This window comes from Eumetopias jubatus, unplaced genomic scaffold (assembly GCF_037043125.1).
Source record: "Eumetopias jubatus isolate StellerSeaLion01/CBP00866 unplaced genomic scaffold, mEumJub1_p1.0 scaffold_17, whole genome shotgun sequence".
Lineage (NCBI taxonomy): Eukaryota > Metazoa > Chordata > Mammalia > Carnivora > Otariidae > Eumetopias > Eumetopias jubatus.
This window is the reverse complement of record NW_028274823.1, coordinates 9,696,792-9,722,605: the sequence shown is the minus strand read 5'-3', so window position 1 is coordinate 9,722,605 and position 25,814 is coordinate 9,696,792. Positions and strand designations below refer to the sequence as shown.

The following is a 25,814-nucleotide window of genomic DNA, read 5'->3' as shown; positions in this document are numbered from 1 at the left end:
TACTTGATTGGTTCCAGGTGGGCCTACCGTGCCTCTGACTCTTTCTGTCCAAGCATCAGAAGGCGGCAGACCCTTTCAGACATGTATGTCTTGAATAGGGATGTGGCAAAGTTTTCTAAAGTAGAATGGACATGCCAGGCTCAGAGATGGCTGGGGAGGATCCAGGTAGCCCTCCTGCAGGGACTTCATCCCAAGGGAAGTTACTGAGCACACGCTTGGGTAGCACACACAGATGGAAGATGGCAAAAAGCAGAGGTGCAATTGCCAGGACGCCCGCCAATAACTCTTTTCAAAGACTGTTTTCCATGATGTCTAACGCTGTCTTTTGCCTCTGTTGCCTCTTCCAGGCCCCTGGCCCACCTCATCCATACCTGTAGGAATAACAATAGGTAAATATTCCCATGCATCTTCCCTGGCTCATTTTCTCCTTTGGCGTAAAGTTTGGGATTGGAAGTGACAGGAGGAATCTCAGGGTGTTCCTTTACTTATCTTTGTCCCGTGTGTGTGTGTGTGTGTGTGTGTGTGTGTGTGTGTGTGTGTGTGTGTGTTTAGGATGGGAGGTGGTGAAGGAGTCGCTAAATATACCAGGTCTGAGGTCTGATCTTAGGGGGTGGCCACCTGACTCCACTGGGATCCTGGGCTGATGTTCAGTGAAGATCTTCCTCCAGGTGCTCAGTGTAAACCCTGGAGGCCTCTCAAGTGCTGCTGAGACCTTGGTTGTGCCTCCCAGGCCACAGGGTACAGCCCCGGGAAGACAGGGGCAATGGGCTGGTACTGCACACCCTTCTTGCCGAGGTGCCATCATGTCCTGGGACTTTGCCGGAACCCAGCCAGGACCCCACAGGAGCCAATAAGCTGCCCAATAGGGCAGTGGCCTTGGGCTACCCTTGGGCTGCCCTTGGTAGCTATGGGGCTCCATCCTCAGTGAGCCCAGTGTGGTGTGGGTTTGTCTTCCCCCTCTCCTCCATGGGTCATAGGGTGCTTCCCTGCCTTGGAGCACCCTTAGGCCTGGGCTGAGGAGGATGTCTCTGCTCCTTTCCCTGTGATGAAGATTAACCTCTGGGCATGTTCAAAGGTGACCACCTGCCCCAGAGGCCATTGGCCAGGAGGAAGCCCCTGAGTCTGGAACATGCCTTAAGCCTGTGACCTTGAGACAGACATGGACAGGAGGTCTTGTTCTTTGTCCTGCTAGGGAATGAAACGGGTTTGGCGCTGAGGCTGGTGAGCGGAGGTGACCGGTGTCAGGGCCGCGTGGAGGTCCTGTACCAAGGCTCCTGGGGCACCGTGTGTGACGACAGCTGGGACACCAATGACGCCAACGTGGTCTGCAGGCAGCTGGACTGTGGCTGGGCCATGTCGGCCCCAGGAAGTGCCCGGTTTGGTCAGGGCTCAGGGCCCATTGTGCTGGATGACGTGCGCTGCTCTGGGCATGAGTCCTACCTGTGGCGCTGCCCCCACAACGGCTGGAACTTGCACAACTGCAGGCACTCGGAGGATGCAGGCGTCATCTGCTCAGGTGAACCTCAGAAATCCCCGGGTCCCCCTGTCATGGTGATTGTGACTGAGAGCAAATATACTCTCCACTCCCAAGGTGCCCACCTGAGCCTCTCCCAGATATGCTGTGCCTTGCCAGCTTTCCTTGGGATAGCAGGCACCTGAAGGGCTACATAAGGGGAAGAGCAGGGGCAGGTGCCCTCCCTGCTGGACCAATATTGCTTTGGAGCCTCAGTGGCATGGGGGTGAAAAGGACTGTCCACCATTCAGTGGGCAGTCACAATGAGCCCCGTTTTCTCAGCAGGATCATCTGCTCAGACCACACCCCTCTTCCCAGGTCTTCCTTCTCAAAGCACACCTCTTGGGAATGTGGTTGGTAAATGAACCACCTTCCCTCCTTCTCGGTTTTGTTCTTCTGGGTCCTCGATGAAGCCAACTCAGAGAACAGGTTGGCAGTCTACACGGTGAATTTGGAGGGCCATGAAAAGCAGTTGGGAAGTGGGGTAAGGTGTAGGGAATGGCAGGTCGGTGGTACATGGAAAGCTCATGAGCCCAGTGTGACTTTGGTGCCTGAGCCTGACCCCTTACACAAAGGCCAAGAAACCTTGAAAAGACTGAGAGCATTGCACCTGGGCTGGTGGAATTGGGGTCTCTGTAGACTAACTGCCCTGACTCATTCTTGCTGTTCCCATGAGGAGTGAACCCAGTGGCTTTGGTGGCCTTTTCTGGGCCTGGAGGGGTATTTTGCCTCCTGGAAAGTCAGCTGTCAGGCCCGGCAAGGCAGGCGATGGCAGTGGGACATCGGGTGGGGCTCCCAGACGCCTGAGAGATTCATGGCGTGCTCTGGGTCTGTCTCCCGAGGGCACATGGACACATGAGCTCAGCTGGGATAGGCTGAGTTTCTTGAACCTTTGATCAGGTTGTGACCCCTGTTTTCTTAGTGTCTGACTTGTGTTTCTTTCTCACAGCTGCTCGGCCGCAGTCCACAATCCAGCCAGGTGAGTCCTCAGCCACCCTATTTGGAATGTCTCTTGGTTCCTGTGCCATCCACCCATTTTCCACTAGGCTGGGTGAACAACTGCTCTGTGTATAAATCCTGTGGTCATTTTTTACCCCACTTGTCACTAAGTCAACCACAGGCTGTTCTTAACTATTCATGGGACTCCAAGTGTGCCTTCTTTTCATTAGTCCATGAGTTTTCATCTAGTATATTTAAATGTCCCAAGAGATAGCGGCTTGCAGGTTAAGAGAACTAGCCATGGGTGCCATGACTTTCAGCTGGAATGCAATCCGGGCTGACAATTTGAATTGGAGAACGGACTGTGATGAGGACTGACCTCGTATTGAAGGGCAATCCGAATACGCTGGATCACTTCTCTTGCTCAGACTGTATTAAGCTGAGACTGCCTAATACAGTCTCAGATTCATCAGGGTCCAAAGTGTGTATCCAAAGTGGCAGAGACAGAGCCCAAGGTATCAGAGTGTAATAAGTTGTGGTGTATTCTGGGTGCCGGGATACTTGATTGGGTCCAGGTGGTCCCACCGTGCCCCTCTTTCTATCCAAGCTTCAGAGTGTTGCAGACCCCTCAGACATATATGTCTTGAGTAGGGATGTGGCGAAGTTTTCTAAGGGAGAGAGGACCTGCCAGGCTCAGAGATGGCTGTGGAGGGTCCAGGTTTCCTCCTGCAGGGACTTCATCCCAAGGGAAGTTACTGAGCACACGCTTGGGTAGCACACACAGATGGAAGATGGCAAAAAGCAGAGGTGCAATTGCCAGGACGCCCGCCAATAACTCTTTTCAAAGACTGTTTTCCATGATGTCATAACTCTGTCTTATGCCTCTGTTGCCTCTTCCAGGCCCCTGGCCCACCTCATCCATACCTGTAGGAATAACAATAGGTAAATATTCCCATGCATCTTCCCTGGCTCATTTTCTCCTTTGGCGTAAAGTTTGGGATTGGAAGTGACAGGAGGAATCTCAGGGTGTTCCTTTACTTATCTTTGTCCCGTGTGTGTGTGTGTGTGTGTGTGTGTGTGTGTGTGTGTGTGTGTGTGTGTGTTTAGGATGGGAGGTGGTGAAGGAGTCGCTAAATATACCAGGTCTGAGGTCTGATCTTAGGGGGTGGCCACCTGACTCCACTGGGATCCTGGGCTGATGTTCAGTGAAGATCTTCCTCCAGGTGCTCAGTGTAAACCCTGGAGGCCTCTCAAGTGCTGCTGAGACCTTGGTTGTGCCTCCCAAGCCACAGGGTACAGCCCCGGGAAGACAGGGGCAATGGGCTGGTACTGCACACCCTTCTTGCCGAGGTGCCATCATGTCCTGGGACTTTGCCGGAACCCAGCCAGGACCCCACAGGAGCCAATAAGCTGCCCAATAGGGCAGTGGCCTTGGGCTACCCTTGGGCTGCCCTTGGTAGCTATGGGGCTCCATCCTCAGTGAGCCCAGTGTGGTGTGGGTTTGTCTTCCCCCTCTCCTCCATGGGTCATAGGGTGCTTCCCTGCCTTGGAGCACCCTTAGGCCTGGGCTGAGGAGGATGTCTCTGCTCCTTTCCCTGTGATGAAGATTAACCTCTGGGCATGTTCAAAGGTGACCACCTGCCCAGGGTCCATTGGCCAGGAGGAAGCCCCTGAGTCTGGAACATGCCTTAAGCCTGTGACCTTGAGACAGACATGGACAGGAGGTCTTGTTCTTTGTCCTGCTAGGGAATGAAACGGGTTTGGCGCTGAGGCTGGTGAGCGGAGGTGACCGGTGTCAGGGCCGCGTGGAGGTCCTGTACCAAGGCTCCTGGGGCACCGTGTGTGACGACAGCTGGGACACCAATGACGCCAACGTGGTCTGCAGGCAGCTGAGCTGTGGCTGGGCCATGTCGGCCCCAGGAAATGCCCGGTTTGGTCAGGGCTCAGGGCCCATTGTGCTGGATGACGTGCGCTGCTCTGGGCATGAGTCCTACCTGTGGCGCTGCCCCCACAACGGCTGGAACTTGCACAACTGCAGGCACTCGGAGGATGCAGGCGTCATCTGCTCAGGTGAACCTCAAAATTTTGAGCCTCTATTTTTTTTGTTATTTTCTCTGAAAAACTATTTTCTTTCACTGTTAACTCATCTTCCTGAGTTTTGTTGAAGGGCAGGCATTTTCCCTCATGGCTTGAGTGGAAAGTGCATCAGCAATCATATGATGTACTTGAATTTCATGGGAGGACTGCAGTGTCTTAATAAGCCCATAGAGTAGTCATGTATTAATGGGCATAAAGGTTGTGAGAATAAATTCCTGCAATAATTTTTTGTGTGTGGAATCCTGCCCCTGAGGTTTACTTTTACACTTCACATCCTCAGGACCCCTTCCAGAAAGTCTTTCTTAGTGATAGTGGGTGAGGCATTCAGAATTTCTGTTTCTCTGGATCCTGAGAGGCTTCTTTCTGCACATCCTTCACAGAGACTAATCATGTGTCCTCTTTTTTTTGCAGCTGTACAAAGCACTCCTACTACCCCAGGTGAGTAACTGCATCCCAGCCCAGCATCACTCCTCACTGGAATTCTACTCTCATGTTTCTAGAAAGTGAAGGAGAAGCCCAGGCTCTTCTCTTTGAGGACTCTGGTGTTTGTTACTATGACCAGCTGAGTGCCCCAGACTTTGGCTCCTACTTAGCTTAGCCTAAGAGTCCACCTGGATCCCCTGCCACTCTCTGCCGCCATGGTTTGCTAAGAGAACGTGTAGTGGAAGGATTTTTGGTCCCCTCTGGTCATTTCAGATGAATCTAACTGTGCAATCAGAATTATGATCATTTGAGAAATACAACCAAATAAAACTCCTACCAATCTTGTCTGTTCAAGAATTCCTTCACGTTGAGAGAGCAATCCCCAAGGTTTTGTTTACCCTACAGTGAAAATATTTAGTGCCAAGTATGTCGGGAAGTGTTAGCTCCATACTCTAGCCCATCTGGGACATTCGCAGTGCATATTGGAATTGTCCAGGCTCTGAGAAGTCCTCCAGCCAGGGATAGAATCATCTACAGTAACATTTCCTTACCAAACTAAGGACCATGGAATGAAACGTTTTCCAATAAAATCCTAAAATCACTTCATTTTCCTTCCAGATTGGTGGCGCCCATCAACTCTAACTACTAATAGTAAGTATCACGGTTTGCCACCTGAGGGCTTGGGATTCTCATCCCCAAACAGACTGTCCATGGAGTACATATCTGTAAATGTACAGCCCAGTTCAACCTGTGCAGACAACCTACCCAGAGCGGCCCCACCCTACACTGCTCCAAAGCTGCCCACACACAGCCTGCCTCTACCTTCCACTCTTTTTACCCCCCCTGCCAGGTGGATGGCTTTTGTTTTAATAAGGAGACCCACTTCCCCTTCTTTTAAGGAAATGAAACAAGTTGTTCTTCAAAGAATAGATTTAAAGGCTTTTATTTCTTGGGGTATCTCCAAAGCTTTGAGAGAAGGAAGGGAGACAATGAATGGATAATTTCACAAGTAATCAATCCCTCACAAGCAAATTTTACCTCGTGGCTATTGCTCAATAGCTTCCCATCACTCCTAAGAAATGATATGGCCACTTGTTTATGTCACTGAATATTTTCTTCCCATCATATTAAATGCCTACATTGTATTTCATTACACAGCTATGACCACAAATTAGTTTACTAGTCCCCTTGAACGTTTATGTTGTCTATATTTCCTCATTGTTATGAATGATCCTCTGATGTAGAATATTTTTATAAGTCTTTGCATATCTCCCCAATTTTTCCTGGAGGAAAGAGATAAATTTACTGGACTAAAGTTAACATAGTGCTTGGTACATAGAATGAACTTAATAAATGCTAACTCTTCTTATGCTAAGTATTTTAAGGTCTTTGCTGTACATATGACCTAATGGCCATCAAGAAGGTTGTAAAATTTCAGAATGTTGAAAAAGAGAAAACAATCTCCTCCCTCAGGTAGCTCACAGTAGTAAATATTTACTACTGAATTTATGATGTAATTACAGGTGTGACAGATGCCTCAGAGGGGAAGTTCAGTGTGCAAAGAGGGCATAGTCACAGAGATTTTACTTGATCAAGGGATTAGGGGAAGTTCTTCACGAAGTGCTGCTGATGCAGAGGTACACAAGAGAAGCAGGCTCACTTGCTGACATGCCTTCCAGACAGAAGGAACACTTTGTAGGCCTGGGTGGGAAGGAGCTTGGCTGTTGCCAGATCATTCGGAGCTTTGTGCACAGGTTAGAACTCCTGACTTTATCCTAAGGACAGTTGGAGCTGTTGACAAGTTTTAAGCTGGAGAATTGCAAAATCAGAAGTCTGTTTGCAAAAGATCATCCTTGACTTTTATGCCAAACTGTGCACTTCCTGAGGGCAGAGACCATATCTGCCTTTTACCCTCTTGCATCCTTATTTCTAGCATTGTATCTGGCATGACATAAATGTTTTCTAGAAAGAATAAATGAATACATGAATGAATGGGTGAATATTTAATCATAATTGGCATTTTGATACATACGCCAACATGCACACATACACAAATGACACCAGGCTTTCTGCCCTATTTTATAACATTCGTTTTCACATGAGTATAGAATACTTATTTTTATGTCCTTAGCATTTTTAAGGTATTGAAATTATTTTCACACCATAAAGTTTATTGGGCACACAGTTTTTCATTCTATGGATATATTATGATTTAATTAAACCATTACTAATCACAGGACAAAAGGATTAATTCTTTCTAAGTCTATTTTATGTACTTAGGTAATCACATACAGTAACACTTTTATTTTATTTTATAATTGTCTCTATTATATTTTTAGAAATCTGTAATGCATACCATTTGCTCTGAAACTTTGGCTTTATCTTTGATTACTTCCCAGTGTAGATATAGAACTTACAGGTAGGCATATTTTAAAGGCTAAATTATCTTTAAGAAGCACCATTTTTCCATAGAAACAGAGGAAATATTTGCAAATCATACATCTGATAAGAGACTTGCATCTAGAATACATAAAGAACTTTTTACAAGTGAATAATAAAAATTCCAATAACCCAATGAAAGAATGAGCGCAGGATCTGCATAGATATTTCTCCACGGAAGATATAGAAATGGTCAATAAGCACATGCAAATATGGCCACTTGTTTATGTCATTGAATATTTTCAGTGCAAATATGTCTAACATCACTAGCCATCGTGGAAATGCAAAGCAAATCTACAAAGAGATACTACTTCACACCTAGTAGTTCGGCTAGAATAAAAAAAAATCAGATAATAGCAAGTGTTGGTGAGGATGTGGAGAAGTCATAGCCCTCACACCCTGCTGATGGGAATATAAAATGGTACATCCACTGAGAAACAGTTTGGTGGCTCCTCAAAAAGTTAAACATAGAGTTACCATATGACCCAGCAATTATAGTCCTGGGCATATACTCAGGAGAAAGGAAAGCACGTGTCCACATAGAAACTTACATATGAATGTTCACAGGTGGGCAGCTTTGTTCCTAATAACCCCAAAGTGGAAACCACCTGAATGTTCATCATGGTGAATGGATACACAAAATATGGTCCATCCATACAGCAGAATATTACTTGGCAATAGAAGGAAGTGAAGTCCTGGTGCTTGTTCATATACACTACAACAGGGGCGTACTTTGAAAACATGATGCTAAGCAAAAGAAGCCAGTCACAAAAGACCACATATTGTAAGACTCTATGGATATGAAATGTCCAGAATAGACAAATCTGTAGAGACATAAAGTAGATTAGCGGTTGCCTTGGGCTGGGGGCAAATGAAGAGTGACTACTGTTGGGGACAGGGCTTCTCTCTGGAGTGACAAAATCTTTTCGAATTGACTGCAGTGATGGTTGCAGCACTCTGAATATACTAAAAACCATGAAGCACTGGGTGTTATATGAAAACAATGAATCATGGATCACTACATCAAAAACTAATGATGTATGGTGACTAACATAATAAAATAAAATTTAAAAAAATGTACTAAAAACCATTGAATTGTACACTGTAGCAAAAATAAACAAAAAGAGCTATGAATAAGGAAAGAGCCAGTTTCAATTTTTATCACAACTGAGTATCCAGATATTTTTTAATGGTCTATTAAACAGACCAACAAGAGTTTGAATGCTTAATATTATTTATCATTCCGTGATAAATGATATCAGCTGATACTGTTGAGTATTACTCACTTTGTGCCAGGCCCTGCTGTCAGGGTTCACGTGTATTATCTCATTTAATTCACCCAGAAATCTGATGAGGCAGACGTTATTAGCACTCCCATTTTTCAGATGAGGAAACTGAGGCAGAGAGTTTCAGTAACTTGCTCGAGATCATGGATCTGATAAAGGCAGAGACAAGATGCAAGCCTAGCCCTTCTGTGGCAGAAATCATGCTATTGACCCCACATCCCACTGCTTCTTGTCAACTGGCCGGAAACCCTAGGGAATAAGTTATATTGCAGAGTGCTCTCCATGGGCCAGCACTCCTGCTCAGCCAAGATGATCCCTGCGCTCCACTGAACAATGACAATAATAACTTTGTTGCTTTCTTGGTGTTTTTGTGACAAGGTGACTCATGCTCTCTCTGAAGCTTGGGTCATCTCTTGGCAGAGAGTCACTTTTCTAGGCCCCATGAGGGAGGCAGATCCTCAGATTAAGGCCCCTAATGTGGGGCAGCCCAGGACCAGGCCCGAGAGAGGAAAAACCGAGTCATGGTGTAAGGTCGGGGGATGAAGCCCAAGGACTCTTACCCAGAAGACAATTGCTTGTTATAACACACTTGAAACCCGCCATGTTGGCGTGTCCCTCTCTGTCTCCTCTATAGGACCCTCTTTAGGTTGTGGCGGCTTCTTATTCAATCCCAGTGGGGCATTTTCTAGCCCATTCTACCCTGGATACTACCCCAACAATGCCAACTGTGTCTGGGAAATAGAAGTGAACCCCGGCTACCGCATCAATCTGGGCTTCAGTCATCTGCAGTAAGTAACATTCAGATCACCTGGTGAAGGATGGGCCTCCATGGTCTGCGTTGTGTGCTGGGCTGAGATGCTTTTCACTCTCAGGTGCCACAGGCTAGACATTACGTTGCTCTGATCCTACCATGAAGCATCAGGCAACATAGGGAAGTCCTTTGATCTGATGGAAGAAGAACAAGAAGAAAATCTTAGGTTCAGTAACGTGGCTCGTGAAAGTCCGAACTATCCGTAAAAGACAGGAGCAATAGAAATTTCAATGTTGACATGAGTGCATTTTTTCATACAGGCTGGAGACGCATAGAAATTGTAGTTTTGATTATGTTGAAATCTCTGATGGATCACTGAATAGCAGTAACTTGCTGGGGAAAATTTGTAATGACACCAGGCAAATATTCACATCTTCTTACAACCAAATGACTGTTCGATTTCGAAGTGATGTCAGTGTCCAAAACACCGGCTTTTCTGCTTGGTATAACTCCTTTCCTAGAGGTGCGTTCAAACTAAATCTGACAGAACTGACTTTCGGGGCTCGGTGTGTTTAGGTGGACCCTGCTTCCGTGCATGTCATGGTTCCTATGTGAATGCAAAGAAGGACCTCAGCCATGTGTTGCCCTTCCTCCTTATCTCACAGCCAACTCTGGTAAACCAAGCCCGAGAGATGTGGGGAATCGCGGACACACCTTGGCCTTGGGTTTGCCACTTCCTGGGAGACCTGGTGACTGACCTTGCTGAGCCAACGTGTCCCCATCTGGAGGGGGAGGGGGTTTGAGGTCTGTGGTGTCTTAAGCCCCTTCCAGCTGATCTTGGAGATGTCTGTACCCTGATCAGTCACCTGGGGACTTTAGGAGTGAGCAAGGCCCATGGGTTATTTGGCCTTTGAGATCTGTTGTGGCAATGACCCTCAGTTCTTATGCCATGTGTCTTTCAGATGCCGGCTTGAGATTAGTCAATTCAAACTTCTCCTATAATGCATGTGCCGGGCGTGTGGAAATTTACCACGGTGGCACGTGGGGGACTGTGTGTGATGATTCCTGGGGCATTCAGGTTGCCCAGGTGGTCTGCAGACAGCTGGAGTGTGGATATGCAGTATCTGCCATGGGAAATGCCTATTTTGGGCCCGGCTCTGGCCCCATCACCCTGGACGATGTAGTGTGCTCAGGAACTGAATCTACTCTCTGGCAGTGCCGGAACCGAGGCTGGTTCTCCCATAACTGTGCCCACAGTGAAGATGCTGGAGTCATTTGCTCAGGTACCATGCGGTGTCATTCGTGGAAGGCCCCTTTCACCTCCGACCTGCTGCAGGGTGAAAGCTAAGGGCTGGTGGTTGATGGTGTTTGTGGCTCAGTTCCGGGGATGGAGGTGGGACTGGAGCTTGGCAGCTGTGCCCTTGGTCTTCCCGCTCCAGGAGACCATGCAGGGGCCCCGTTGTCTCTTATACTGGCCACAGGGCTAGTATGCATGTGTGTTCTCACCCTTCCATTGGCTCTGGGACCTTTAGCAATGAGGTCTCATCTGTCAGCCTCAGTCTCCTCCTGTACGAAGAGGAGATGGTCGTGGTGCACCTGCGTCCAATGGCGATTGGAGACCTAAGTGGCTCCTTCGTGTAAAACCTTAGAACAATTCCAGACAAGTAGGAAATGAGGAATAAGTGATGCTGTGACCTTGGTCGTGGCACTGATGAGCCCCAAGTGATGATAAGGCTGGGGAGCAGCGGGAGAGACCCACCCAAGGCCTCCCCCTAGTAACACAGGCCTTATGGCAGTAACTCCAGAGGCCATGGGTGCACTCACAGAAGAGGTCAGACTGTGAGTCACATGGGTGTGCCCCTGCCTCATGCGGGCCCCTCTTCCCACCACATTTCAGTGACTGATGCTTTTCTCCTCTTCCTTTTCAGGAAGCCAGCCAACAACGCATGGTAAGTACCCGTCATTTCTACCCAGCCGCCTGGCTGGCCCTCTCTGCTGCTGGTGCAGGGCATGCCACTCTCTCTCCCAGGAATTTCCCCTTATGTCTTCCCCGGCACTGGTATCTCCTGCAGCGGATGTCCCCACCCGAGGAGAGCTGAGCCTCTCTCTGGGCTCCTCTTCGACCATCAGTGGCCTGGCCAGCCTAAGATTCAGATCTCTGGTCAGTCTCTAGGAGAGGCCAGCCACCCGTGTAGGTGTTGCCTGTCCCCTCAGACACCAGACCCTGGTCAGTGTAGGCCAGTGGGTCCTGCTGCATCACTGAGCTCCGTGTGTAACCACCAAAAGCTCCTGACTGCCCACTCCGGAACTGCTGCTGAGCCTGCTCCCAGCATTCGCAGCACATTCCTGGCTCCTGAGATCTTCCCCCTCCATCCCCATCCTCTCCTCTTCACCACCAGCTTCCTGCAGCAGCAACCCCTCAGCCTTGCCCCCATCCATTCTTCACACCGCGGCTGGGGGAGTCCTCACGAAATGCCAACGTCAGTCCCAGCCTCCACACCTTCGCACCCTTCCTGTGACTCCTCAGGACCATCTGGGTGTAGATTCCCACGTCTGGGGGCAGACCCACTTCCTTTGTCTGTTTCGTTTCCTCCTTCCACCCCTCCTGCTCCATCCACACTGATGTTCCCTACGTGTGCTAGTGACTGTCAGGCCTGGGTCCCCCTGCATGGAACCCCCCTCTCTACCTTTTTGCCTGACCACGCACCCACCACCCCGATTACCTGCCCCCCTTTCTCTGCTCAGTCTGGGTCAGGAGCCAACGCTCTGGGCTCCCACCACGTCCTGGGCTTACCCTGATCACAGCCGCAACCTGCCATGCTGGGATTTGCTCTTGCCCGTCCACTGCTCCAGGCCATGAGCTCTCTGAGGGCACACATCCAGCATCTCACTGTGAACCCGGGGTTGGCACCTTTCTGCACAGAGCAAGTGAGCACCGAACATTTGTGCCAACGATACCAGGAAACTGATTGTTATCTTTTCTCTTGGTCAACAGCTCCTGTTCACAATGCCACTCGCCCAAACAGTAAGTTTGGGGCTCCCTGACAACCCCCCTTTCCCTTCCCCTCAATGACAGTGCCCCTGGGTGGGGTAGCGGGCATGGGGGTAGGGGGACAGTGACAAAAATGAGGAGATGGCTTCCCTAAGTAGAGCCTCCCTGGACAGTCCAGGTCTACACCACCTCCTGCTGGCTTTCTGTCTAGGGGGTTGTTTAAAAATTTCCCCAGGTGACTGTGCAGCAGGCTCTGGGGGCCCTACAGATTTCCATTTCTTCCCGACAGCAAATTATTCCTGCGGAGGCTTCCTGTCCCAGCCATCCGGGTACTTTTCCAGCCCATTCTATCCAGGGAACTATCCAAACAATGCCAGATGTGTGTGGGACATTGAAGTCCAAAGTAACTACCGTGTGACTGTTGTCTTCAGAGATGTCCAGTAAGTGCGTGGGTGCAGAGCCGAATGCGTGGGGGCCCCACAGATGTCCTAGAACAGAATAAATGGCACCTAGCCCTTCAGGAGTTATGTTAGCCCAATTGATATTTTCTCTTATGGGTTCAATTTTTCACCTAGCCCAGAGGTGGGGCCGGGACAAGAGCCCCGGTTTAAAGTCCCAGGTCTGTCACTCATTTGCTGTGTGCCCACAGGAAATCACTTAATTTTCCTGAACTTTGGTCAAAACAAGGAAATAAAATACCTGCTTTCCTCTCATCTCTGGCTACTGGGAAGGTCACAAGGGAGAAAGAGGTGAAAATACTTGGAAAAGGTTATCCGACGGGAAGGCTGCCTGTTAGGAGTGAGAGTAACACACAGAATCCTATTAACCACACCAGGCTTTTTTTTTTTTTAACCCTTTTTTTCTCCACTGCCTCCTTTTTTGGGGGGTGAACTCTGGGGGGGTCAAGTAGAGGTGGAGAGATCTCTGCTGCAGAGGCTCATTTATCTGTTCCTCATTCAGTGAAAATGGGGAATCACTGCTTTAAGCAGAGGACACAGCGTCAAAGCCACGTTAATATATGATTGGTCCAAGGAGGGGCATGACCAAGCAGAGGTACGAGTATTATCTGGTGTCCAGGAAAGAGGGTACCATCATTTCTTCTGTGAAACAGCCTTTCCTGAACACAATAGTCTTCTCTCTTGCTTTTTGGTTGCGGTGGCTTTGCGAATCTCTGCCTTGGAAATTCATTTGGCGTTTTGCAGAAGTTATAATATTATTTTAATCTCCTCACCATTACAATTCATTCTGGATCTCAGAGACTGTACTTGAAGCTCATGCGATCCTATGGAGGAAGGTCGACCACCTAACCTTCAGAGAGGTTATTTGACTTGTCCAATATTTATTAGTCCAGTTATTTATTTCTATCACTATGGATTCATGACTATTTATTTTGTTCAATGGGAAGCCAGGGTCTTTTTGATTGAAGAAGCAGTCTAAGGCAGGTTGTGATCCTCTCCTTTCATGATGCAAAGGAGTGTCAGGAGAGGGGCTGTCGATTTCATATGTGTGACCCCGAAAGTTAGGACGAAGTTTCGTGCGTGGCGATCACAGGGAAGTGAATATCATTCTATTATTTTCAACTATTAATTTTGTCAGTATTTCTGCCACAAAGGTGTGACCCGCCCCACTCCCCCAACTCACTGAGATCTGACCCCCTGCATCAAATCCTGGCTGAAAGTGACGCCAAAACTCTGTGTTGTGTCCCTGCAGGCTTGAAGGTGGCTGCAACTATGACTATATTGAAGTGTTCGATGGCCCCTCCCACAGTTCCCCTCTGATTGCCCGCGTTTGTGATGGAGCCAAGAGCTCCCTCAGTTCCTCATCGAACTTCATGTCCATTCGCTTTGTTAGCGATGGCAGCATCACGAGGAGGGGCTTCCAGGCCAGCTACTACTCCAGCCCTTCTGAAGATAACACCAGTAAGTCCCCTCATGGGGGCTCGTTGTGGGGGACACCTCTGCTCCACCCTTCTGTGGTTGCGAAATAAGAAACTAGAGCAGCTTTGTCAGGTCACCACGGCTTAATCTGGTGCTGAAAGGGGCCACGAGCAGTGGTCTTGGGACTCTGGCTGCCCAGAAATGAGATCAAGGGCCAGAACTGGCTGATGGGCCGTGTGGTGGTCTTACTGTGGTCAGCAGAGACTAAAAAGAAGATGTGAGGTCATACTTTCAGCACATGGTGAGATGTCAGTGCCAAGGACACAGGTGACCACCTGGCCCCTGGACTATGTCCCAGGACAGCATATTTGTCTGCTATCTGAAGATGGACTGAGCCGATCACTCAGCCACTTCCAGCTAATGGCCACGATTTCAGCTGTTAAATGGGCTGATTTATAGATTGGCTTAGGGACTGAGTGAGGTGATGTCCAAGCTCTCTTTTGCAGTCAGGATTTTAAGCATTGACCTATTCCTAACTAAAGGACTTTATTTTATAACATCTCCACCATTCACTGGAACATTACTTTACTTTATGGATAAATGGTAGGTTGGCAAAACATTTTACTCATTTCACATCCTGCCTCCATTTCTCCATCAGGGGAATGCTAAGTCCCTATGCCCTCAAAGGGGTCTTGTGAGAATAACACTGACCTGAGTCAAGGAGCACCCGGGGGGTTGTGTGAGGGCTATCCAATGTGGGCCGTCTTTGTCCGCCATCTTGGTCTCTGCACCTTTATACGGGAGGAGTGCCTAGTGGGCTTGCTGGGGTGCTGACTGCCTACATTGTTTGCCCTCATCCACCAGAGCTGCTTTGTCTGCCAAACCACATGCAAGCCAGTGTGAGCAAGAGCTACCTCCAATCCTTGGGCTATTCTGCCAAGGACCTTGTCATTCCCAACTGGAATGAAAGCTCCCAGTGTCAGCCCCAAATAACGGCCAGCCAGGTGACGTTCACAATTCCATACACGGGCTGTGGCACCATCAAGCAGGTAAGTTTAGGGCTTCCTACACTATCTCCTGCTGAATAAGCTTTCTTTTTTTTCTTTTATTTTAAAGATTTTTATTTATTTATTGAGAGAGAGAAAGAATGGTAGAGAGAGAGCATGAGAGGGAGGAAGATCAGAGGGAGAAGCAGACTCCCTGCTGAGCAGGGAGCCCGATGCGGGACTCGATCCGGGGACTCCAGGATCATCACCTGAGCCGAAGGCAGTCACTTAACCAACTGAGCCACCCAGGCGCCCTGAATAAGCTTTCTTATAGTGATGTATGCTGTGTTTCTTGAATTCTAGGGATTCAAGTGACATGATGATGGTATAACCGGTGTAATCAGGGTAAAGATTTAAATCTGTCCCTTAGTGCCATGATGTAGCGATAGCCATTTCCAAATGTAAGGATGAGGAACGAAGGTCAGGAGGCCATTTTCCCCCACACTGTCATGCACAGAGGGTGCATGGCAGGCTGCCATTCCCATCAGCAATAATCATAGCAGCTCCCAGGGGCAGCTCCAGATTTTGTAGGGCCTGAAGTTTATACAGTTTGGGGTTGGGGTTAGTGAGAGGGGTGGGTGCCTCATGAAGCAGAAGAATGCAAACGTATCTTACTTTTATAAATCGTACAGAAACATATGGCTTTGCCAATACACTGCTAGGCATTGGAGGAACCTGCATGGGGGAGGCCCTGAGGCTGAAGCTTTATTAGCTTCACAGTAAATCAGCCTCTGCAGCGGAGCCATCACCATCTAGGGTGACCAGCTGTCTCGGTTTACCTGGGACTTCGCAGATGTCAGCATGGAAAAGTCCCATGTTCCACAAAACTCCTTGGTCCTGAGCAAAATGGATGGATGCTCATCCTCCCAGGGCCAAACACTAGGATTGGCAGGTGTCATACTCCCCAGATACCCATCAAGTATTCTCTCATTGTCACCCCACTTTAAAAATAGAGGGGGTGGGCTTCGAGGGGTCAAACAGGTGCCCGAGGCCACTTGGCCAAGAAGTAGCAGGACAAACGTCAGACTCTGAAAATCTCCAAAACCTTACACTGAGTGAAAGAAGCCAGCCACACAAGAGTACCTACTCTGTGATTCCATTTCTGTAAAATTCAGGAATGGGGAATAAATGTATGATGGAAAGCCGACCTGGTTGGAGGGGATTGCCTGCAAAGGGGCAGGAAGGAGCTGTTTTGGTTCTTGGAAATGTTCTGTATCTTATTGTGGTGGTGATTATTGTCAAACCTCACTGAATGACATGCTTACAATGGTTGCATTTCATTTTATGTAAATTTATTTGAAATCATCTAAATTCTGAATTTTGGGATGACGCCTAAGTAATCACTTCAAGGTTTTGTCTGTTAGGGAAGAGACATGATGCAAATAATGTGGCTTAGGACTACAGTAAATACACAACATGAAATGCTCGAATATGTGCAATGTGCATGACCCACATGTTCAGAGGATGTCAATTTGTCATTCACCAAAGATGTACTAAGCATTTGCTGTGAGCCAGCCCTGGGCTAGGTGCTAAGATGACACTGTTAATTACCTGGCAAGGTAATTTCCTGATCCTTTGACACGTAAGAAACAGTGGCAGAGGAAGAGGGTAGTCATTTAGCCCAAAGAGATTGGCCTATCAGCCACGGGTGGCTGCCTAGGCCTAAAGGGTCCATAATCGCCATTATGGCCACCTGGCTCCTTTCCTCAGTCCCTACAGATACCAAGTCTCCTTCTCAGATGAACTGCATGAGTCAGGGAGACTTACATGAAGACAAGGGTACATATCAGTCATGCTATGCAAATGTTCTAGTCAACCAGACATGATTTGCCCTGTAATTTAATTGTGTTGGATTCTGGCTTGTCATGTGTTTAGTCAGTAGGAGTCAATGCACCAGAGATGATTATCCCTCCTGGTTCCAAGTGTGCAACCTGGAGACTCTGATATCTGAGCCACCCCATCGATGTTCCTTCATGTCCATTAGAAGCCACCAAAGCAATGTGCCAATGCTGGTCCTTGTAAGGTGGCTGGTGGTGGCCAGCTTGCACTACACTCTCATTCCTCCATTTATTTAAATACCTGCATCCCCTACCAGACTGAGTGCTCAGTGGTGCTGGTGTGGAGCCTAACCCTTTTATAATCGGATTACAAACGGCTAATCTGTATGCCAGCCACTGAACTCAGTTCTACATGACTTCCGAAATTCTCAGGGCAACTTTCATTCCCACGTAATCACAAGGAATTGGAGGCTTACAGAAGTTAAGCCATTTGCCCGAGGCCACATGGTCATGATCTGCTGAGTCCGGATTCAAAGCCAGGACAGCATGATCTGCAGGCAGAGCCGACCACAGCTCCCCCAGGAGCCTTGCTGAGTCAGGTCTGACGAATGGTGGCTGGTGTGGCTGAGTAGGTGAGGTCTCCCTACCACATGAGAGGGATATCAAGGGGAAGAGTCCCAGTCTTCATGGGAATAGTAGTTGCCTTATCTTCAAGACATCCCCTTATATCCTGAGTTCCTTCCGAACTGAGCAGACACCTAATAATGAATTTTAATCTAAAATTGGACTGCTTCTTACGATCAAGAAATAAACCTGCATTCCATGTTCATTGCTTGGAGTGGATTCAGAATTTAGCTTGAGCATAGAAGCCATAGACGAATGTGAATTCCAAGAAAACTTTGATTTTAGTGTACAGAGTTGAACTGAAGGCACCTTAGCTTGTCTTTGAAGGAGTAACAGAGTCACATTTATATGGTTTCTTTTGACAACCACTAGCACTCACATATAAAGCCCATTATTTTTTCTTTTCTTTTTTTTTTTTTTAGAAAATATAGTGTATTCGTTTGCACGAATGGAGGGCATAGGATAGATGAAGTCTCCCCACCCCACCAGAGGGATGCCTTCCCAGAGCTGGGTCCAGAGTGAGGGATCTGGCACTCCCCTGTAGGCCTGGGGCGGCAGAGACCTCCCTGGTCGCCCAATGAAGAAAACGGGGTAGCAAAACCATTTTAAATTACTTGTTAAATTTTTCTCCCCATGTTTTTCTGGAAGGGACAAATTCAGAGTTGAGTTATGCAACCACAAGCATGAAGTGAAAGCCTTTCCAACACACACTGTTCTGAAGAACAATGATATTTAAGGTGTACAAGTGCGGGATTGAGCAGGGAGCTTGTCTAATCTTCCAAATGGCCAAGAATAGAATTTGGTTCTTAACAGGGTGCATGACTACATGTGACTTGAAAAACCTCTTTTTTTTTTTTTCTTAAGAGTAACCTAGCCTCACATTTTAGGACTTCTATTTAGGCCACCATGGTGTTCTTTTTGTGCTCCTTCTTGCAAAAGTATCCATTGCTTATGGGAACTTGTACCTGGCTAGCAGAAAGAAGTTTGCTTCTGGCCTTCCTCATATCGGGAGGGAAAGAGTTACTCACTTTCTCTGCCAGGCAATGGCTGGCTTGTGCTTGCCTCATTTGAGGCCAGATGATCATGACCATGGAGCTTCCAGAAGGCCTGGTTCACCTGTGTCCTCTCAGCCATCTGGGCCCCATTCTTCATCCATCATAGTACTTTTGTGGGCCCTGCCCCCTGTACCTTTCATTCATTCCATGGTATCTACTGATGCTCCTGACAGTATTGTTGACACAGTACCAAGCCCTGATGACATCATCTTATCCTTGAGATGCTCACAGACCACTGGGTGCAAGGCTCTCTCCCTTGAAGGTCACTCTTAGGCACATCAAATGGCATGAGAGACCAACATTCTGAGGAATTTGCTGCTTGCTAAAAGGCACATTAGGAACCTGTCCCATGGTACGGGGAGTGACAAAGCAGCGTGTGACAGGAAGTGCTCCAGCATTGCTCAGTCCACATGAGCCTCTGGGGGAGCCCCTACCCCAGTGGTCAGAGTCCCACTGCAACTAAAACTCCACCCTCTGCCCCTTCAGGTCCTGGCAGCCTCAGACACTAAGCTGCTACTGAGCCATCCAACTAGCACAGTGAAAGCTAATCCCACCAGCCTCTCCCTCAAGTCCATGGCCACCTCCCTTGGTTTCTCCCAACCACAGCGAGAATGAAGCAAAGCAAGCATGAAAGGCCCTAAGCCATGGAGTCCGGACACAGCTTGGTCATTCAGCAGGGAAAGGCGTGATCCAGACACACCCATCTTCCCATGGGGAGCAGCTCCTAGGAGGCCCCAACACCTGGCCCACACTGCAGTCCCCATCACGTGGTAGAGGAAGGGGTTGTGTGAAAGGAGTGAGTCCTGCTAGTTAAGCAGCATGCCCAGCCCAGATAATGAGAGCCATGGCAGCCATGTGCCTTCTCTGTGTGGTCCTGGGAGGGTTTTAAAGCCTGGCTGAGTCACTTCCCTCTCATTGTAAACAAATCAGCAGTGAGTTTCCCTTAACAGGTGATATTTGCTTGACTTTGCTCTCCTATCTTTGTCTCCCAGGTAGATAATGATACCATCATCTATTCCAACTTCCTCAGAGTAGCTGTTCCAAGTGCCACCATCAAGAGCAAGAAGGATCTCCACATTCACATCTGCTGCAAAATGCTCCAGAATACCTGGGTTAACACCCTATACATTGCTAATGACACCATCGAGGTCAATGAAGTGCAGTATGGCAATTTTGACGTGAACATTTCCTTTTATACATCTTCTTCATTTTTATATCCAGTGACCAGCAGCCCGTACTATGTGGACCTGAACCAGAACTTGTACCTTCAGGCTGAGATCATCCATTCTGACACCTCCTTGTCCTTGTTTGTGGATACCTGTGTGGCGTCCCCATATTCCAATGACTTTACATCTCTGACTTACGATCTAATCCGGAGTGGGTAAGGAGTGTCTTCATGGGGTGAATGTCAAGCTTTACCTGACAATTCAAACATGAGTAGCCTAAAGTCTCAAGGACTTTGGTTCTGGTAGAGCGAACTTAACCAGTCAGGTTGTCATACCTGGTTAACATCTAGGGAAATGGATGTGCGGGGAAGTGAATGAACCACCAGTGGTCACCAAGCAGGTTAGCTGTAACTGGGATTTGACCCAGGTAATCGAACTCCATAAGAAGACATGTGTGTAGTGGGGAAAGCCTTGATTCTGCAGCAGATCGAGATTGAGATGCCAGTCTTCCATGTAGCAGCTGCATCACTCTGGGCAAGCAGTCGTATCCTCTGAGCTAGTCTCTTCCCCCATCAGATGAGAATAGTGCTGCCCACATCACAGACTGTTGGGAGGATGAAATGGGAAGGAGTCGATGGGGCCCTGGGCAAAGAGCATGCACAGCAGGTGGTCCACAAGGAATGCTGTGGGTAGCAGGGGTCAGCAGGGGTCTCTTGACCTAGCAGCTGAGAATGGTGGTTCTAACCAAGCTCAAGAGATGCAGAGGTCAGGCCAGTGGTGCCCAGGCTAGGGTCAGTGGTGACCAGATTGGGCTCCTCCACTACAGTCCTGCTTCCCTGGATGACAGGACTCTGGTGAGGTCAAATTTGCCTCTTCGGAGCTCATCAAGGAGTCCTGGGATGCTGGGATGTACACTCCCATCCTTACTCCTTTGTCTCTGTCCATTGGTGTGTGCACCATTTCTTTGCTTATAATTTGACCTTGGCACCTCAGTAACAATCACATAGAAGTACAATACAGAAGTTGTACTGATAGGCTAAGGGGCTCTGCTAGGAATCAGGGTTGGGAAGTTAAATTTTACACCTCCCAGAGATACTAAAAACAGCACCTTTTTCCAGGCACAGTTTGAATATGTGTCAATTCGGTAAACACGTGTTGAGGCTTGCCTCGTTCAGTCTATGCAGTTGGTTCAATTCACAACAGCCCCCTTGGCAGCAAAGATGTGGGAGAAGCTTACCCAAATTCTCTTTCTACAAATAGTAACAAAGTGACATTTGAATTTATGTCAGATGATTGAGATTAACATAAGTGAGTGATTTGGTTCGTTTTTGCTAAAATATTCTTTTTGGTCAAATTCTGGCATATATGTATATAAGATAATGCAATTTCCTCGGGGGGGGGGGCCATGCACGTGGGGGTAGATGTGGACCCAACTGTACCTGGAGGGACACACTGGCTACACCTGAGGATCAGCCAGATCACCCAACTGGATGCCCGTTGGAGGAATCTGGATCTTCAGACACACCCATCCCCGGCCCCACCTGCACATTCACTTTATCACGTCTGTCGTGGGGCTTGGGTATCTGTATTTTCAAAACTTCCCCTCCAACCCCCCCCCCCCCCCGCCGTGACTCTGAAGTGCAGCCTGGATTAGGGAGCTCTGGCCCATACAGACCACCCTGAGTAGTGTGGTTTTATGGGAAATGCAATTATTGCCCAGCAGCCCCGTGGGTTACCCTGACCTCATTTACAACTGTCCTACTTCCTGATGAGGTTCTGTGTACTTTCTTTCTCATCTTTGTTGCTAAACTGACCCCTGTGGAAAAAATAATGTGGTATTTGAGAGAATGTGCACTGAAAGCGGAGGAAGGACCCTCTGGAAGGGGGAAAGAAGATACCGAGTGAACCCTGGGCCACATTTCCAGGCAGAATCAGGCTGCCTTAGTGACAGCTCCCATCCACCACAAAAATTTCCACCCTAAACCCCATGGACCAGTTTCTTTGCTCTCCTCTTTGCTACATCACCCCAAATCCTCCTGTTAAGGGGTGTTCCTGGGTTACGCAAGCTGCTTGCTCAACTGGGGGTAGAGCTGGGAGATGCTCCTCACCCATATCTTAATAAGGTTTCTTTCAGGGGATTCTTAAGTAATCTTCCCACTAACACCAGTGGAGATGAGGCGTCTGAGGGAATAAGGAGGCAGTTGATATTGGAGTGGGGGGTACTGGAGAGTACTTAGGCTCATGTGGAAAGTAAGCCATCCAGGGTTCAGGGCAAGTTGAGGTGGGTCAGGAGACAGCCCCAGAAATTTGGGAGGGGGTGGGGGTGGTGGCCACCAAAGACAACAGAGAGTAGCCCAGTGCCACCTTGCCTGGCCCTGAGGCCAGGAAAGGAAAGGAAATGTCATCTTCCTTCATGCCGTCTCTCTGGGCCCTGCTGCTTCCGTCACTCCCCTGGGTTTCCAGGGCCATCCAGTGCGGGGTCCCCGAGCACCCACTGTGCAATATGGGGCCTGCTTGTCTGTGTGGAAACCCTGCGCCGATTTGCTGCTTTAAGATGCTGCTGACATACCAGAGCTGCTGGGGTTCTCCTGGAGGCGATGTGTGAACCACACGTTCTGAGGGAAGGAACTTGCAGCCGGAGGCGTGGGCCTGGCCCATGCGCGTCATGAAGAAGGCAGCGCATCCATGGCTGATGGGCCGCTTTTCTCTTCTTCCAGGTGCGTGAAGGACAACACCTACCAGTCTTACCCTCAGCCGTCACCTCGCATCGCCCGCTTCAAATTCAGTTCCTTCTACTTCCTGAGGCGCTTCCCCTCCGTGTACCTGCGGTGTAAGATGGTGGTGTGCAGGGCTGACGACTACTTCTCCCGCTGCCGCAGAGGCTGCATCCTGAGGTCCAAGAGGGACGTGGGCTCCTACCAGGAGAAGGTGGACGTCGTCCTGGGACCCGTTCAGCTGCAGGTCCCACACACCGAGAAGTGGAGCCTGGCTAAGTGGCGGACCTCCCGCCCCTAGATCCGTGACCTGCGGGGAGCCGGATTGTTTCTGCTGGTGTTGCACTGCACCCCAGAGTGGGCACCCACCGCATGCCAGGCCTGCTGTGCACCACGGGGCGATACGGACTTAGCTAGATCGCTTCTCGCCTTCTTCCATGGGCTCCTGGTCTATGGGGGACCACGTGTAGTGCTTGGTCAGGAGAGTTCTGATCTGCGACACAGACACAGCTGACACCTTTGTCATCTGGGTTCTGAACTCCCCGCACCTCACACTCACTGACTGTGAAACAAAAAGGTTAATACCTACCAGTTAGGACTGTTGAGGGGGTGCAATAAAATAATGTTAGTTAAACTGCCTTGAGGTCTGCCTGGTTCAAGTTCTTGGGTGCGAAAAATGGCGGGTCTTGTTAACTATCATTGCTGTCACCAATATCAACAACATGACGTTAACGATAACATGACTGCTCATGACGGTAATAACAGGAGGCCCCTGTGTCCCCAGGCAGGGCTGTGGGGAGGCAGGCAGGATTGGTTTATTCCAGTGACTCACAAGGCTGACATTTTGGTGGTCAGCCATTCTGTCTCCTCATCTAGAACAGGGCTCCAGTGTCATGCTCTGCTGTTTTCTTGTGGGTGTGGACAAGGAAACGACTGCAGAGGCATTGCCAGGGTCTCCGGTCCAGGCTGAGGACAGGTCAGCAGATGCGGCGGTCCCGGTGACAGGGACAGGTGTGGGGTAGCAGCAGTTGTCACAAACCCTTCTCCTGGTTACCGGGTTCCACCCCATGGGGCATCCTTGGCGGCTCTGTCTCCTTGCGGCACTTATTCGGGCGGTGAGCATGTCCAGCTGATTCTAGGCTCTTACCTCACGTATGTCCTCCTTGAAGGACTATTACATGCCAGGAGAAAACTAACAAACAGAGATCAAAATCCCTGCCCCCCTGGAGCTTACCTTCCACCGGAAGGGGATGCAATCCAGAAATGAGTTGAGTGCATGGCACCTGCCGTGGGTTGGTTGGAGCTATGGAGAGACCCAGGACAGGGTGACAGGTGGAGGGTGCTGACGGGGACGCTGCCCACCGCCCTCTCCTCTCTTCTCTTCCCGCAGGCACTGCAGTAGCCCAGGGCCTGAGGACCCCTGGCCTGGGATGCTTGTACCCATGTCTCAGCAGGTCTAAACGTCCCAAGTCCCCCTTCCCATCCTTCTGGAGCCTCTGGCCACGTTTGATCTCCCAAAGCCCAGCTCTGACTTCCCAAACCTTTCCTGGCTGCCACTGGGATGGCACTGCCACCTTTGGGATCTGGCCTCAGTTTCCTGTCCAACCCCTCTCTCTCGCATTCCTTTCTCCTCTCCCACCACACAAACAGTTCCGCGTATCATCACCCTGCCCTCAGACCACCATCCTTGCGTGCTCCCCCCCCTTCTCTACTGGGCTCCTCCTGATTCCCGCTCTCCTGTCCTTCCCACACCTGTCACTGACTGATGTGGGAAAGCAGCCCAGCTCCGAGGGGAGCTGCCACAGCCCTGCCACCTCTGCTGGGGACTTCCTGGCCGTGGTGGCCTTCACCTTGGGGATGAGCGCCCTCACCGCCAGTGGCTGGCCTCTGAGCCCTAAGATGTGAAGCTAGGACTATGTGCATGTGCTCAAACATTGGCCCCACCTTCTCTGGAACCCATGTGTGAAAGGAAGAAACGAGAGCCCAGAGCTTGGCACCCAGCAATGCCCTAACTCTGTTTCCCTTGTCACAGGTGCAGGGTGAAGTATGAGTACAGACAGGTAGAGGCTTGTTTTCCTGGAAACACAGGCTCAATGCCGGGACGAAATGTCAGGCAAGGAGGGGGAGTCCCTGCATCTCCAGGGAGGAGCATGGAGCGGTGGGCAGAGCCAAATTTTATGGCAGCTGTACAGGTGGGTAGAGGGGACAGCTTACAGATACCAGACAGTGAATGACAAATGTGCACAGACGAGTGTGGGAGCAAGAGACTGGTATAGAGACAGAGAGGCAGAAGGTATGGCTGTGGGTGAGCAGGATGTTGAGCCAGGCCCGGCTCCGGACAGAGACAGTGGGACAGGGCAGAACCAGACAGACAGAATGCCATGGCGGTAGGAACCACTGTCTGCACCACACCAGGGCCAGGGGGAAATGACGTGGGCTGCTGTGATTTCCAGCAACCGAGACTGGTTTCGGGACGGGATGCCTCCTCCTGGCTGTACATGAGGTTGAGTCCAGGGCTTTCCAGCTTCTACTGCCTACCCCAAGCCAGACCAGTTAGATCCGGATCCCTGCAGGTGGGCCTGACAGTGGTGGTCTAAAATCTCCAGGAGGTTCCTAGACAGCCAAAATTGAGAACCACTGGTGGAGGAGTCCTGAGAAGGAGAAGAGGAGGGCAAAGCTCCCTGCTGTACCCGTGGGAGGTCCCTGGAGGCAGGCTTGCCCTCCCTGAGTGCCTGAGCACTTTCCTTCTGGAGAATTTTGTACACTATGCTAAGGTGGGTACACTTTATCCAGAAGTCAGAGAGCCATTGAAGAGTTTTCAGCAGGGAGTGAGAATGGAGTTGTTTGTGTTTAGATGCCCCTGCTGGCTGGTAGGAGTGAACTGGTAGAGGCCGAGATGAACTCCTTCCCAGGATCTACAACAATGTCAGTACAGAAAACCCATGTCCTGAGCACCCATTGAAGGAAGGCCATCCCAGAGTGAGTTTCCCGGTTGGTTATCTTAGGATGGTCCGGATGTCGGAATGCTGTTCCCCAGGAGCTAATGGCCCTGCCAGAAGGGTCTGTGAAGAGACCCCCACATTCCCCAGACTCTCCAAACAAGGAAAGTACACT

At 49.4% G+C, this 25,814-nt stretch overlaps 1 protein-coding gene across 1 annotated transcript in view; it reads left to right on the top strand.

Moving 5' to 3' along the window:
- Positions 1 to 24,605, top strand: part of DMBT1 (deleted in malignant brain tumors 1) — a 53,299-nt gene extending 28,694 nt beyond the window's left edge. The window contains exons 15-29 of the mRNA XM_088020110.1: positions 1,193 to 1,516; positions 2,463 to 2,492; positions 3,353 to 3,394; positions 4,199 to 4,522; positions 4,961 to 4,987; positions 9,332 to 9,485; positions 9,769 to 9,971; positions 10,411 to 10,731; positions 11,934 to 11,963; positions 12,730 to 12,880; positions 14,151 to 14,359; positions 15,182 to 15,366; positions 19,813 to 20,201; positions 22,704 to 22,975; positions 24,451 to 24,605. Of these exons, the coding sequence (XP_087876236.1) occupies positions 1,193 to 1,516; positions 2,463 to 2,492; positions 3,353 to 3,394; positions 4,199 to 4,522; positions 4,961 to 4,987; positions 9,332 to 9,485; positions 9,769 to 9,971; positions 10,411 to 10,731; positions 11,934 to 11,963; positions 12,730 to 12,880; positions 14,151 to 14,359; positions 15,182 to 15,366; positions 19,813 to 20,201; positions 22,704 to 22,975; positions 24,451 to 24,605 (2,816 nt within the window). The remainder of the gene's footprint in view (positions 1 to 1,192; positions 1,517 to 2,462; positions 2,493 to 3,352; positions 3,395 to 4,198; positions 4,523 to 4,960; positions 4,988 to 9,331; positions 9,486 to 9,768; positions 9,972 to 10,410; positions 10,732 to 11,933; positions 11,964 to 12,729; positions 12,881 to 14,150; positions 14,360 to 15,181; positions 15,367 to 19,812; positions 20,202 to 22,703; positions 22,976 to 24,450) is intronic.
- The last annotated feature ends 1,209 nt before the right edge of the window (positions 24,606 to 25,814 follow it).